Genomic DNA, 14,302 nt, shown 5'->3' on the forward strand with positions numbered 1-14,302 from the left:
GGTAATAAAACGTTTGACGTCAGCAGTAGTGATCACATAATTATCGGTGATGTAAAATACGTTGGTACACATGGTCTTTACGAACTAATCTTTAAACGATATGCCGACGATTCAGTCTACACGGAAAACGATAAACGAAAGTACAAAGATATATTGTTAGCTACAAACGCGCATAAACGTAATTATGTTACACAGGGCCGATTATTAGATAGATACATTAAGGGATACAAGTGTAAGTATATAATTGCACCGTTATTAAGATATGATTTTACGAGCGGAATGGGATTACCTCGCGATATGACGCCAAACGATGATACAATCAGAAAGAAATTACCTCGCGCTATGACACTAAACGACAACGTAATCGATTACGTGCACTGGAACGATCCTAACGAACTGGTGGATCGTCTACGGTTACTCAAAGCATCGAGCTGGTCATAACGCTCACGACAACGAGATGCTGTCCATCATCGAAGAACTTCGCGAGACAGGCCTTATTATAAATTAACTCGCGTATCGTCGAAACAAATCAGTTGATCGATGTCACTCCATACATCATATCAAACCTGAAAATATGAAATTACCGAAATCTAATGTTAATTCTGAAAAACGACGACACGTCGAGGAACTGCACGCTTCAGCGAGAAAAAATTTTCCACTGAGACATGTCATAGTTCGAGGATACGACGAGCTGTGGCAGGCCGATATCGTCAAAATGATTCCGTACTCGCGTTTCAACAGAGGTTACCACTACATACTCACCGTCATCGATGTGTTGAGCAAGTACGCGTGGGCTATACCGCTCAAGAGCAAAGGTGAAAGCGAGACAGCTGACGCTATCGCTGAGATAATTCGAGAGAGCAGCAGATGTCCGAGAAATTTACAAACAGATATGGAGAAGGAGTTTTACAACAGACGTATAAAAACTATGGCAAAAACACAACATTAACCATTATTCCACGTACTCGGTAATGAAGGCATCGGTCGGAACGCTTTAATCACACTCTGAAGAACGATATGTGGAAGCAGTTTACGCTCAACGGCAATTACAAGTGGATCGACCTGTTATCGCATCTCGTATCGAATTACAATGCTCGGAAGCACCGAACGATCGATGTGCGACCCGTCGACGTAATCCTCGCGATGGTTGAAAGACTCTTGGATACGGTATACAGCACTATAAAGATTGCTGGTCCAGCGAAATTCAAAGTAGGCGACTCTGTACGCGTAAGAGAGTACAAGACAATTTTCGAGAAAGGTTACACACCAAATTGGACAACCGAGGTGTTCAAGATCGTTAAGGTGTAGCGTAACAATCCCGTAACTTATTTACTCGAGGATTATCGTGGAACATTTATTTCTGAAGTGTTCTACGAGCATGAGTTGCATCGCGCAACTCACCCGGACATATTTCTGGTGGAGAAAGTATTACGCAGGGAAGGAGACAATGTTTTTCTATACAAAATACTTTTATTATAATCATATGAAAAATGATTGATATATATAATGAAATATATAATTTTTGTGACATGTATGAAACATCTTCATTATCCTTCCATCGTCCATTTTTAACGTTGCACATAAATTATTCAATTAATTAAAAACAAATTATTCAATTAATTAAAAAAACATAAAACGTAAAATATAATATATACAATATGTGTAACATGTAAAATACATAAAGCGCTAAATGTAAAATTATAAAATAAGTATAAAATGTAAAATACATAAAATATAAACTATAAAATATGTGAAACGCAAGATGTAACATTAAAATATAAATGTAATGTATAAAATACATAAAACGCAAATATGAAATGCCTGTACAATACAAAAATATATTATAAAGGTATTTGATAATGTCCCCACGGCAACGTCTTTACCGAATCAGGTACGAGATACCGCTTGTCGTCGTATGGACTTGGAGCGATTTTCGTTTCACATAACGTGTATACCTCATGCAGTTTAGATCGTATGTACTTCTGATGACGCGTCATCTCTATCTGATCTCGCAGACACCGCATGTAGTTGTCGAATGTTATCGTTCTTGTGACAACGTTACACTTTACACCTTTTGCTTTTTAGTGTCATCTTTTCCATCCACCTTTAACGCGTACATTTTCGCTCTGAGTCCAACTCGGTCATTATCGCACCGTTATTCTCGTCCTTCATTAGCCCAGGAACTTTCTTATTCGCGAGTGACGCGTTACCAGTCGGATAATCGTTCGTGTCGAACCTTGTGATTTCGCGTTTTATATTTTCATACACGTCATCACATTCAATGTGGTACACGAGAATACCAGTGTCTGTGTACATGACTGTAGAGTTGTCATGATACAACGCATGTACTCGTAATGAAATTCATACAAGCAAATTTTCGATATGTCTAATCAGGGTTATAAATAATGCATTACTTTTTTTAATGCATTACGGTTTCATTAAAAAATATTTTTTCAATAACTAATGCAAAGATCCTTAATTACGCACTACTTTTTTAATAAGTAAAGCGATTATTTTCATTACTTTTTTAATAAGTAATGCGATTTTTTTCATTACACATTACTTTTTAAATAAGTAATACGATTTTTTTTTATTACGCATTACTTTTTTAATAAATAATGTGATTTTTCTTATTACACATTACTTTTTTAATAAGTAATGCGATTTTTTTCATTTTGCATTATTTTTTAAATAAGTAGTGCGATTTTTTTCATTACGCATTACTTTTGAAATAATTAATGCGATAGTTCCTATTACGCATTATTTTTTAAATAATTAATTCGGTATTAAAATATTTGTAGCCCGAGCTCAATTACAGCGAATAATAATTAACAATGATGCTAACCGTAAAAAACATCATTTTTGGATATTTTTCATACATTTATTCAATATGAAATGATGAGCGTGCACTTGACTTAAACCGAATCAAAAATGAAATGTAACATAAAATTCAAATTATGTGGTCACGAATTGACAGTGTTCTAAATAATGCATTACTTTTTGTAATGCATTACGGTTTCATTAAAAAATATTTTTTTAATAACTAATGCAAAGATCCTTAATTACGCATTACTTTCTTAATAATTAATGCAATTTTTGTTCATTACGCATTACTTTTAAAATAATTAATGCGATTTTTTTCATTACGCATTACTTTTTTAATCATTAATGAGTAGAGAAATAATTATTTATTAAAAAATTAATAAGCAATCCATTATTTTTTAATTTGTATCTTCATGACCCTGTGTCTAATATACACATATCTACATTAATCGGTTTGTTGAATTTCACCTCAAGTTTTCGGAGTTTGATGGCAATTAAATTTTCTAAAAAAATAGTACAACTGTGAAAGTTTGCTTTAGCGATTATTGCCTCCGCACCATACAGTCCTTTCCATTTTATCAAAAGTTTTACATCGATATGATTGCGCACATTTTCCATAGTTTTCCCGAATACGGCATTATTCATCATTTTGTACAAATTTTTCTCAAAATCGTTTTTCGCAAGTGTACAAAATTGCGTGTTTAGTTCTATATAACCGCGAAGCCATGCGGATTGAGCGAATTGTAATACCCGGTGTATCCGTGTTACGCGGAGACCATGACGCATGCATTGCTGCAAGTTGCGATAATGAATGACGTACCGCTTCTTATCGTGCAAGGTCGCTAGAAGTTTACGTTCTCGCTTGCCGGGTGGTTTATCGCGCGTCGGACAGAACGGTAGGTTAGTGTGTCGATCGTGCAGACGTTGCGGATATTTCAGATCGACTTCGAGAATGTTTCCGCCCCTGTGGGCGAATCAACAGCGATCGCGTTCACGTTAAAATTTGAAACGTCTTCAACCCATCGAAATTCTCCATGGGGCAACGGCTGACACATTGCCCATCCGTACAAATTATTCACATCGAAATACATAAGGTACGACGATGGTTTCGATTGGTCGTACGTTTCTGCATGTACTTGTTGTTAACCTGCGCGTATCTGCTGGAACATTGACTCAGACCTCCGCGTATATCGCGCTCGATAAACATTACCATATCATGTCGGTGAGCAACTCGAAATTGACACGCGTATATTTAAGCATAGCGTCCCATGTGAAACCTGGCAATGTACAGTAATGCGCGGGGTCAAGACCATAACTTTCGACACATTTATCGCGAAAATTTTCAAAAACGTCGGCAATACATCTGTTTTCAAATACAGATCGCTGTATTTGCCCAGCGTTTGAATAGAGAACCGATCCCATACGTTCTTGGCGTGCGCGTAATCGCTCTCGGACACGGTATCGCCCGTCAACGAACAAAGGAATGATTTGGCAACGCGTTTCCTCCAACTTCTCGACGCAGTCAACGTACTCGTATGGAAATGTGCCTTTACGAGTCAATAAATCGAATTCTTTGTTAGATAGATTCGATAATTCATTACGTACAATTTTGAGTTTCTCTTTACCGAGAAATGATGCCAATTTTTCAAGACTGGAATTGAGAAATTTATACGAATCTATGAATCGTAATTTTATGTAGCTACGTGAGTCTAATTTGTCAGCAGTACCTATAACATGCTTCGTAAAAGAAATATATTTTTCTTTTGTGATGGGAAGTACGTCAATATTCTCTTTGAATGCTGTAGCCATTTCCTTGATAATGAAATGTGAATCGTATCCGGATAAATTATGGACAATAACCGGTATGTACAACACATTTTGATAATATAAGTTACAAAGCGAATGCGCGGGACCGCGATAACGACCGGCGAGATGACAATGATTACGCACTCGTGTATCATCCGGCGCGAACGGCTTATCACAAATATGACACCGCATCGCGCTACGATGTGGGGACATTAGCAGATAAAATTGATTTTACACGATGCGCTAATTCCTCTAGTTATTTAGCGAACCACGCGACACAATCCTTATCGCGACGAAACTGATACTCCGATAACGCGTCATTGTACGAACAGTGTACATAATATCCTAAGCTAAATACTTGCTGATGATGCTGGTACGATATTTCCGCATCCTCCTTCTCCGTCTCCTTCAATGTACACTCCAAGTACACTCGGCATAGACGATGAACGGCACGCCTTCCTTATTGTTAATGTTGCGGAAGCTCAGCCATTTCTCGTCTTCAGTAGGTAGTTGGATGGCACAGTCGTTCATGTTTTGGTAGTCTACGCTGTGGACATCCAACTTTTCTGCAGAATTTAAGTAATGTAAACATCTGTAAACAAATAGCATTTTTATTTTTCAGCTATGTAATTAATACAATATTTATAAAATTATTATTATTACTCACCGGTTACAAATATATTTTTTGTGTTCTTTCTTACTGAGTTGTGAGCTCACTAAACGAGACAGATCCTTGATGCACGCAAAGTGCACCACGTTGTCTTCGCGCGGATCTTGCATGTATAGTAAATTAACGTGTTTTTCCTTCTTGTTATTGGAGAGTCGCAGAGTCGGGAGAATTTTATACGTTTCAGTTTGATCCTTTTGGATCTCGTAGACATTGACCGAAATTTTATTTAGTCTCTCTCGAATTTCTTAATATTTTTTAACGCGATTGAAAACGCAATGTCGTCGAAATTTAGAACCTCTGTATAATGGGGGTACGATGACTCCCTTTCTGAATTTTTTTCTGCGAGATATAGAGCGGTTATCACCGACCACGCGAAGCAAGCATTGTCCATTTCACGTTAACAACCGTACGCTTTGTTACTATTTCTGGCGGTAATGTCACGTGACGTGACAACCCACATGCATAGAATTGTACTTATTCACGTTTACAGTTAAATTCTGTATACGCGACAGCGCCTACCCACTATCGCGTTCTTGAAATTCTTCGAGCGATGCTAACGTGGACTCGATAACACACCGCTCGTACCACTCATCTAAGTCTGATATTCTAAAAAGATTACTGTTTTTCGTGATAATACTTTTATTGGCCCGTTTGTCGCCCGTTACAAATACACCATTGAACGCGGTGTTTATTTTCACAGAGTTGTGTCTTTCGATAGCGTCCCGCACTCGCTCGAGTATTATATCACCAGCGTCTTCTAAAAACTTTCGCGGTTCTTACATATAGTTTGCATTAATAACCGCACCTGTTAGAACGCGATTCTCAAACGCGGTATCAATCTCTCGCCGCACAAGTCTGTCCGCGTCATCACTCACGTAATTACCACCGACGTGCACGAAACGTCTTTGCAATCGTGTCTTTTCACCTGCGAGTCGCGCGATTCTCGCCACCAAAGATTGTCTTTGTCCAACGTTGAGTCGAAGGCGCTTGACGTAGCTATGTTTCTCGAGTCGTTCGATGCACGCGTCGCACCGTTGCAACCACTCGAAACACTCGCCCAAGGTAGTGACCCTGTCAATTTGGTCCAACAGCTCGCTCTCAAAATGTTTCTTTTTTTAGCGTCTTTTTGCACTTTTTAAATTATGTCACATTCTTTACCTGTTTTTTCTTCTTCTTCCCAATCTTCCAACGGTTCATTGTTAAGAACATGTTTGATATCTTCATTGTCCTCCTCATCCATGTTGTGTGGTTTCATACTAAAAGTCTGTACAGTGCGCACTTTGGGCACATATTGCATAGAATTATTACATACACGGGTTGACGGCCGTTTGGGCAAGCCTGATAATTTAAATTTTCAAGACGATCGGTTTGATGCTCCCTAATAGTACTCCTTCCCTCTCTAATGTCCCACATATCAATTATACACTCGGCACAGAAGGCTAGAGCACCACCCGTAGAATAATGGAAAAATATTGCACAATGTTTAATGCGTTCGTTTAACGTAAGAAGGTCCGCATGTGATACAAATTTCTCCACGTGGTCGGTAAAGCCTTCGTTGGAATAACTCGCGGAATCACTAATATTGAAAATTCGACTTCATCGCTTATCATATCTTAATTGGGATTTTCAAAATCATTGTCCATGATAACGTCTTCGTCATCAGACACAATCATGATGCCTTCGTCGTTTGAAACAATCACGTCTTCGGTTGTTAACAGGATCGACCGTATTCACAATACTTAGGTACGATTCGCACCCATCGTAAGCTTCGTACCGACTGTGGTACCTCACGCTTCCCGTCCAATTATATATTTCATCTATAACCCTTTGTCTCTTTGTCTCAACCGGAGCATTTGTCATTTTTTTGTTTATACCGATACAATTTCAAAGCGAGCTGCTGTTTCTACGAGCAGCCTGATATAGGCGCTAAAACGCGAATCGCATCCTGCATTTACAAATCGTGAGACACTAAAGTGCGATCTCAAATCGTGTTTACAAATTTTTTAGCCGCCGGGCGACACATTTTGTCTACCGCTGATAGCGGAGGAGTTTCAAAGACTTATTTCCTAGCGACTCCCTCTCCCCACACATTTTCCCTTATTAAAATATCGCGAGCACGAGAGTACCGCATGGGTGGGAGCGAGAGCGCGCAATGGATGGGAGTGAGAACGAAGATAGCATAAGAGAGAGAACGCGTGTTATATGCCGTGACAAACGCTCTTATCTTTTCTTGCCATCTTGCGTAACTGACATAGTATATGTATGAGGGGGAGAGGGGGAGAGAGCGGTATTTTTTGATACCCCTAATAAAAACATATTGGCTTTTCAAAAGCGTAATAGTTTACATCTAATAACGGGATATCAGTTTACTTCTGATAAGCGGTTTTTCCCGGAGTCCCGTGTGACGTCATCCCTCCCCGCCGTAACACTCCCCGCGCCTACAAGTTCCTCCTCGGAGCTCCCAAATTAGAACCGGCCTAGTATTCCTACTAATCAAATAAATGCAAGAAATGTAAATTTTTAACGATTTTTTATGGTTTTCGCCATTAAAATAAAATTTGCGGTAATTTGTGGTAGTATTTTCGTAATTAACGCGTCAAATATACATAAATATACGTCATGACAGCAAAATCGGGAATTTCCCTTTTCGGAACTAAATCCAAATCTTCAAATTAATTATATTAATTGTTTAACATTATATTACTTCTACATCGCTTGAAAGAAGTAACTTTCTAACATTAGTTATGGCAAAGAACATTACCATATGCCTCAATAGTCGAATTGGTGATAATCAAAATGACGCCTGTATGAAAGAGACCTGCATCTGCAGCTGATCTTAGTGCTGTATAAAAATTCCGTGTGAATTTCCAAATAATATAGATTGCACGCCGCAATTTTCTGTTGGTTTTGAAACACAGTTCTTAAGTAAAGCTAGACCATATAATTTTACAATTTGGATTGAGCAAATTAATATATGTAATTTATTTATTAATACTTTTATAAGATTTTTACAAAAAATACAATTTATAGGGGGTTGTTGGTTAGGTTGGTTAGGTTTGGCGTCGGAATAATCAGAAGGCCCCCTTAAATAATAACATGTGCTCGTATATTTACTCTCTTTGGTATACAAATGTTAATGTGTAAGTATTTGTATGTGATCTTGAGGTAGTCCGTTCTGGTTGTCGTCTGCCGTAAGCCTCTCTGCCTCAAGAGTTGTTTGCCCCGGTAGTGGAAGGATTAGGCGGCACCCGAAGGTACCTGAGTGTTTAGGACTCCTCCTCGTCGTCGCTGTTGCTTCCGAAGAGCTCCCTGTAGAGTTTCCTCTTTCTCTCAAGAGGGAGATGTTTCCCGGGCATACGAGGAAGTGTATGAGGCGTCTTCGGTGCTTCTGGCGATTCCGCAGTGACCTCTGGCGTCGTCTGTGAGGCTCTGGTAGTTAGGTCTGACAAGACCTGGCGATAGTCTGTGTAGGCCAGTTGATTGTGACCGCACGACCGGTAGTTGTAGTCTGCGTCAATCGGGTTAGGACTGCTCCGCGTTTTATAATCTGCATGGCCCTGGTGACCGGGGGATAGCGACGAGGATCCATAGGCTGGAGTCGCGGGTTCCTTGGTTTATCCGGGGAGACCGCTATCCGGATGAGTCGCCACGGGATGACGGCCTTTTCTGCTTTGGGCTCCTCGGGCTCCGAAGGCTTCTTGCTGTCCGGTCGCACCGGATTGGTCCGAAGACCACGGTGGCCAAGTAGTCTGCAGCGAGGCAGGATGCCAGTAAGCGTCTCGCGGAGGAGATTCTTGAAGACCGTGAGCTCTCTTGGGCCGAATATCAGACGCTAAGGCCCTGGAGTACTTCGTCAAAAAGGTAGCTGCTTGTATAGGCCCTTACTCGAGCTCTCTATACGAAGCGTAAGAAGCTTAACCTCTCGCCGTGGGTGGTCTCCTTATGTAAGCCGTACGCTATCACTTTACTTCCGAGTTGAGGCGCCGCACTTTCGCCTAGTGGCGGCCGCGCGCACTACTCGCGGTCGCCGGGGCCGCTGACCCGGCCACGGACACTGTGCGAGCGCGCGCGTCGCGCTGTGGCGTGCCGCCAGGCCGCCATACAATTTTTTGAACCTTTCTTTATTTACGGTAGCATATTGAGTCCGCCAATCAAACTTTTGAAAAAAGCCACACAGTTAATAAAAGTAGACTTTTACTATAAAATACAATTTGAGTTTCATAAAAAAATTTTTAGTTTGAATAAATTTGGGCAGAAGGAGATGTTTGTTTCACAAAGAGTATTTCATATTATTAATATATTGAAAGTATGTTTTGAAACTAATCTTATACAGACCGTTGTATTATATGCAAACAATAGCAAATAACTAAACGTTTGTGTATTTATGTGAATTTGTGTTTATGTTGAGTAATTAGCCTAGATATGTGTCTGTAGCATTTAGTAGCATCACCTACAAATATGTATGGTAACAAGTTTTTAAAGATTCAAATCGGATATACCCTATTTGAATTCCCTATACAGATTTCGTGATTAACAGAGAACCACTGCAATTTTAATCAATCCATGGTGTGATTTGAAAAATTTCCCGTTTTCTTGCAAGCTTATGAATTTTTCATTTGAACAATTTAATAATGCAAAAAATCATAAAAATATTTTATAACAAGAAAAATACCGTACTTTATTGTAATATGAAAAATTAAACATTCCTCATATAATTTCTGAATTATAGCTTTTAAATAAAAAGTAGTGGTAACTTTAATCGAAAAAAAATTCGACGAAATGAACGACTTTCTTATTCCTAAACGATAAAATACCTTCCTCTCATGTCATAATCAGATATAATGTACAACCTATTGTTTTATTCTCTAGGGTTTAATTCTAAGAAAGGAGGGCAAGATTCAAGATTCCTTGGACTGTTTTCAGACAGCATACAACGTCAATTCAACAAATGTTGATAATGTTAAACAAATAGCAAAATCGTTGTAAGTAAATCAATAAAAAAAAGTTTTTTATCAAGATTGTTTATCGTGGAACAGTAAACTCATTTTTTTACCTCAAACGTCACACTCAGTTGTAAATGTACCCCATTTCTTCTCATGCATTTTGTATTAAACAGATGAACTGAAATCAATATTGTGCTATTATTTCTTTATTTTTCATGATAAAAACAATGGTAAATTCATAACAATATTAATTAACATTAAATACTTTAAAACTTAATTTAAACAAAATAAAGTTTAAAAACATCGCAAAAATTAGTTTTTTTTAATCTATCGCATTTTTATCAATTTTTTAAAAATTAAAAAAAGTAATTTTTAAAAGGTAAAAGATAGATCTAAAACCAAGATAAAATAAATTTTAGATTTGATAAAAGTAATTATTTTGACAAATAAAAGTCGAAAAAAATGATAGCTTAAGGTGATTCTTTTATCCGAACAGAATTTGAATACGCCAAGTGTGTGTATTTAAGTGTGCGTATTTAAGTGTGCGTGTGCGTGCGTGCGTATATGTGTGTGTTTGTTTTTAAAGATAGCATAAAATGCTATTATGTTACATAAATCCAAGTAATAATATACAATATACATACATTTAAATCACAAAAAATTGCCTTCCAAAATAAAAAAAAATTTGTCTTTTCTACAAAAACAATGATATGAAGTAAATGCGCCAATTATAAGGGAGAGAGAAACGATATATATAAAAATTATTTATTATTACTTTTTAATATGAAATAAATGCGACAGCTATAAGAATGGATATTTATATAAATTTATTTATTATTACTTTTGAATGGGACAAAAAAACGCTTAAACGGGCTTGATGATTAAATGATTAAATGATAAAGGAAGAAACCACCGAAGTAGAGGAATTATTAAACGATGATACTAGATGGACATCGTGACGAAGAAGGAGAATTCAGACGATCTTCAATGGAGTTCCTTAATAGAATAGATAATGATTAAAACACCGAAAATAGTATTGTTCAATGTTAATAATTCCTGGAATGCTCAGGACTTGGACAAGACGATTGTAGTCTAGGAAAATTACGAAACTTCGATTTGTTTCGGAGATGGTTCTCAACTACCAAGCATTCCGCGTTGGTAGCAATAACGTGTCAGGAAGTGGCAGGCGGCAAACTTTGCTCTCTTCTAGAGAAGGGCCCGGGGTTTATAGTGGTGCAATGGGACGACAGTGTCATCATCAGTCGCTATTTTTCCCCTCCTCGGGATTTTGTTAAGTTCGATCGTTATTTTGATTTGTTGACTCCGATCTTAAATAGATACATGGATACACCTACTATGATCTTAGGGCATCTTAATGACCGATGAGATACGGCGGATAACCCAGAGGGAGGCTCTTTGCGTTCGGGGCACATTTCTGTCTCCTAAATGGGGGTTCTTGCTGTCCTGTGTCCGTCCGAAGAGGAGACCTATGGTGAACGTTGCCTAGACAAATGGATCGGCGAATCACCAATAAAAAAATCACCAATTGATAGATACGGATAGTGAAACATCGGATTGTTTGTATATATATCTTCGGTAGATACGTGGGCGGCAATGTCAGCTGATAATATCGCGGATATCCTTACGGGGGCATGCAACTCTTCAATGTAATACAGTGGGTAAACAAGGGGGATTTTCTTCCACCCATTTATTAGTGGAACGTTGATATCACGGAATTAAAGAGCATAAGTCTAAAATGTTGGCGCAGAGCGAAAGGCGAGCGGACGTCACAACTCAGAATGATTTCGACAATGAGCACCGATTGGCGAGGAAGAAACTTCGGGATGCTATTAGGCGATCTAAACAGGAGACATGGTCGGGCTGATAAAGACATTAGAAGATGATCCGTGGGATAGGCTTTACAGAATTATAGTTAAAAAATTGAAGACCTCGGGGCTGGTAATTACTGAGCAGCTCGATCAGGATTAACTCGACTGAATCATTAATGCTGTATTTCCTGACCATTTGTTGCTTCCGACTGTGGACTCTGGCATAATTGTTGAGGAGGTTACGAATGCCGAGGTGTTAGCGGATTTTAAAGGGTATCTTCCAGGAAGGCTCCTGGTCCTGATGGCATCCCGGGATAAAAAATAATCGGCGACATAACGTTGAACTACTATTGTGGATATTGTGTTTCAATCAATGTCTTCGGGAGGGAAACTTTCCAGAAAAAAGGAGATTATTGAGGCTGGGGCTTCTCAAGAACCTGGGCAGGCCTGACGGGAATCTCTCGTCCTACAGGCCAATCTGCTTGTTAAACGAGAGAGGGAAATTACTCGAGAGAGTCATCTTGGCTAGGCTTGCCGGGCAGTTGAATGGCTCAAATAGAATATCCATGCAACAATATGAGTTTAGAAAGGGGCGCTCTACTTTGGATGCAGTCCTCCAGTTTAGGGGGACTGTAGACGAGGCATTGGAGGACAACAAAATAATATTACCTGTTAGGTTAAACAACGCTTTTAATAGCCTACCATGGCAGAGGATAAGAGAAGCGCTAGCTGTAAAAAGAGTACCGGATTACTTGAGATCGGTTATCATTAGCTATTTAAGCGATAGATATTATATATAAATAGGGAAATTGTGAAGAAAAGAGTTACAAGCGGAGTCCCTTAGGGATCTATCTTAGAATCCCGTTCCTTTGGAATTTAACGTTCAATTCAGTGTTAGAAACTTATCTTCCACAAGATAACTAGATTTTTTTGCAGATGACATCCTGATGGTGTCATCTAATGTTATTTTTTTTGCAGATGACACCCTGGTGATGTAATCTAATGTTACATTGGAGCGAGCCAGATTAAAATTGGTATTGGAGATTATGTGTGAAGAAATTTGCGGGTTGGGGTTTGGAATCTCGCCCGGAAAATGTCAGGAGATTGCTCTTTGCAACGTATTGGTGCTTCCTGCGGATATCTTAGTCGATGGGAACTGCAGTGCGGACGTCTATGTTATTAAAATGGCGTCGTAATAGATGACAAGTGAAAGTTTTGCGACCATTTTGACACTCTAATCCCTCGGGTTAAAAGGTACATCCTAATGGTCAGCAGGCTAATGCCAAATTTGCATGGACCGAGTGAGCGACGTAGGTCTTTATACACTGAAGTCGTTCATGCATGGTGCCTCAGTTTGGTGGGATGTGGTGGCAAGAAATAAAAAGATTAGGGACGAGCTGTGGACGTCTACAGCGAGTAACCCTTAGAGTCATCGCGGCGTACCGGACAATCTAGTTAGTCTTGTCAGTTATTAGCTCGGGTTTTATCTGCCAAGATCTCGTGGCAAAAAGGAAAACAAGAGTGTATTTTGCCTTCCACGAAAATTGACTGGCGGATTTACTGACGACCAGGGTTCGAGCCTTGGTTAAAGAAAAAGAAATGAACTGGGCCCTATTAACTTGGCGGAAGTGATTGGAGATTTTCGGTCTTATGACGGAAGCATCCCGATTGAACATGTTTCAATTAACCACAACTTTTCTAATCGGCAGTCTAACAGAAAAAACTCTAAACATTCATTGCTGTAAATGGTTGTGGCCAATTGCAACGTGGTCAATCGGGGCGCTCCTCGACAGACTCAAGATGTAGGGTTAGATTGACGATTTTACCTGTACTGGAGAGAAAGAAATGGTTCACCCGAGATCATGAAGACTGTCTGATTTTCAGACTGATTCAAGAAATTATCGAGCATGGCTGTTTTAATAAGTATCTCCATGGGGTAGGCAGGGCTCAGTTTTCGATATACAACTATTGTAAGAAGGGACCATTGTGCGATTGCCTGCGCACAGCACACCTTGAAATCGTGTCTAGCATAGACGGAATAGAGGATCAATTTGATAGATCCTTTTAGGGGGAGTCTTCACTGGTGGACGTAATTCCGATGATAATTCGGGACCCGAAACGTTGGAGGGAGCTCACGGCATTCTGCGAGCGTGTAATGATGGCAAAGAAGGAGGCGGAAAGGATATGACAGTATACCCCTCCGCCTCCTCCAAATTAATGTGAGCTTGTAG

At 39.1% G+C, this 14,302-nt stretch overlaps 1 protein-coding gene across 2 annotated transcripts in view; it reads left to right on the plus strand.

Annotated features, from left to right (window-relative positions):
- Positions 1-14,302, plus strand: part of LOC105836806 (Bardet-Biedl syndrome 4 protein homolog) — a 222,488-nt gene that overhangs the window by 61,535 nt on the left and 146,651 nt on the right. For both annotated transcript variants that reach the window (XM_036291581.1, XM_036291580.1), the window contains exon 3: positions 10,169-10,281. In XM_036291581.1, coding sequence (XP_036147474.1) covers positions 10,169-10,281 — 113 coding nt within the window. The remainder of the gene's footprint in view (positions 1-10,168; positions 10,282-14,302) is intronic.

Source organism: Monomorium pharaonis, chromosome 8 (assembly GCF_013373865.1).
Source record: "Monomorium pharaonis isolate MP-MQ-018 chromosome 8, ASM1337386v2, whole genome shotgun sequence".
In the NCBI taxonomy this organism is placed as follows: Eukaryota; Metazoa; Arthropoda; class Insecta; order Hymenoptera; family Formicidae; genus Monomorium; species Monomorium pharaonis.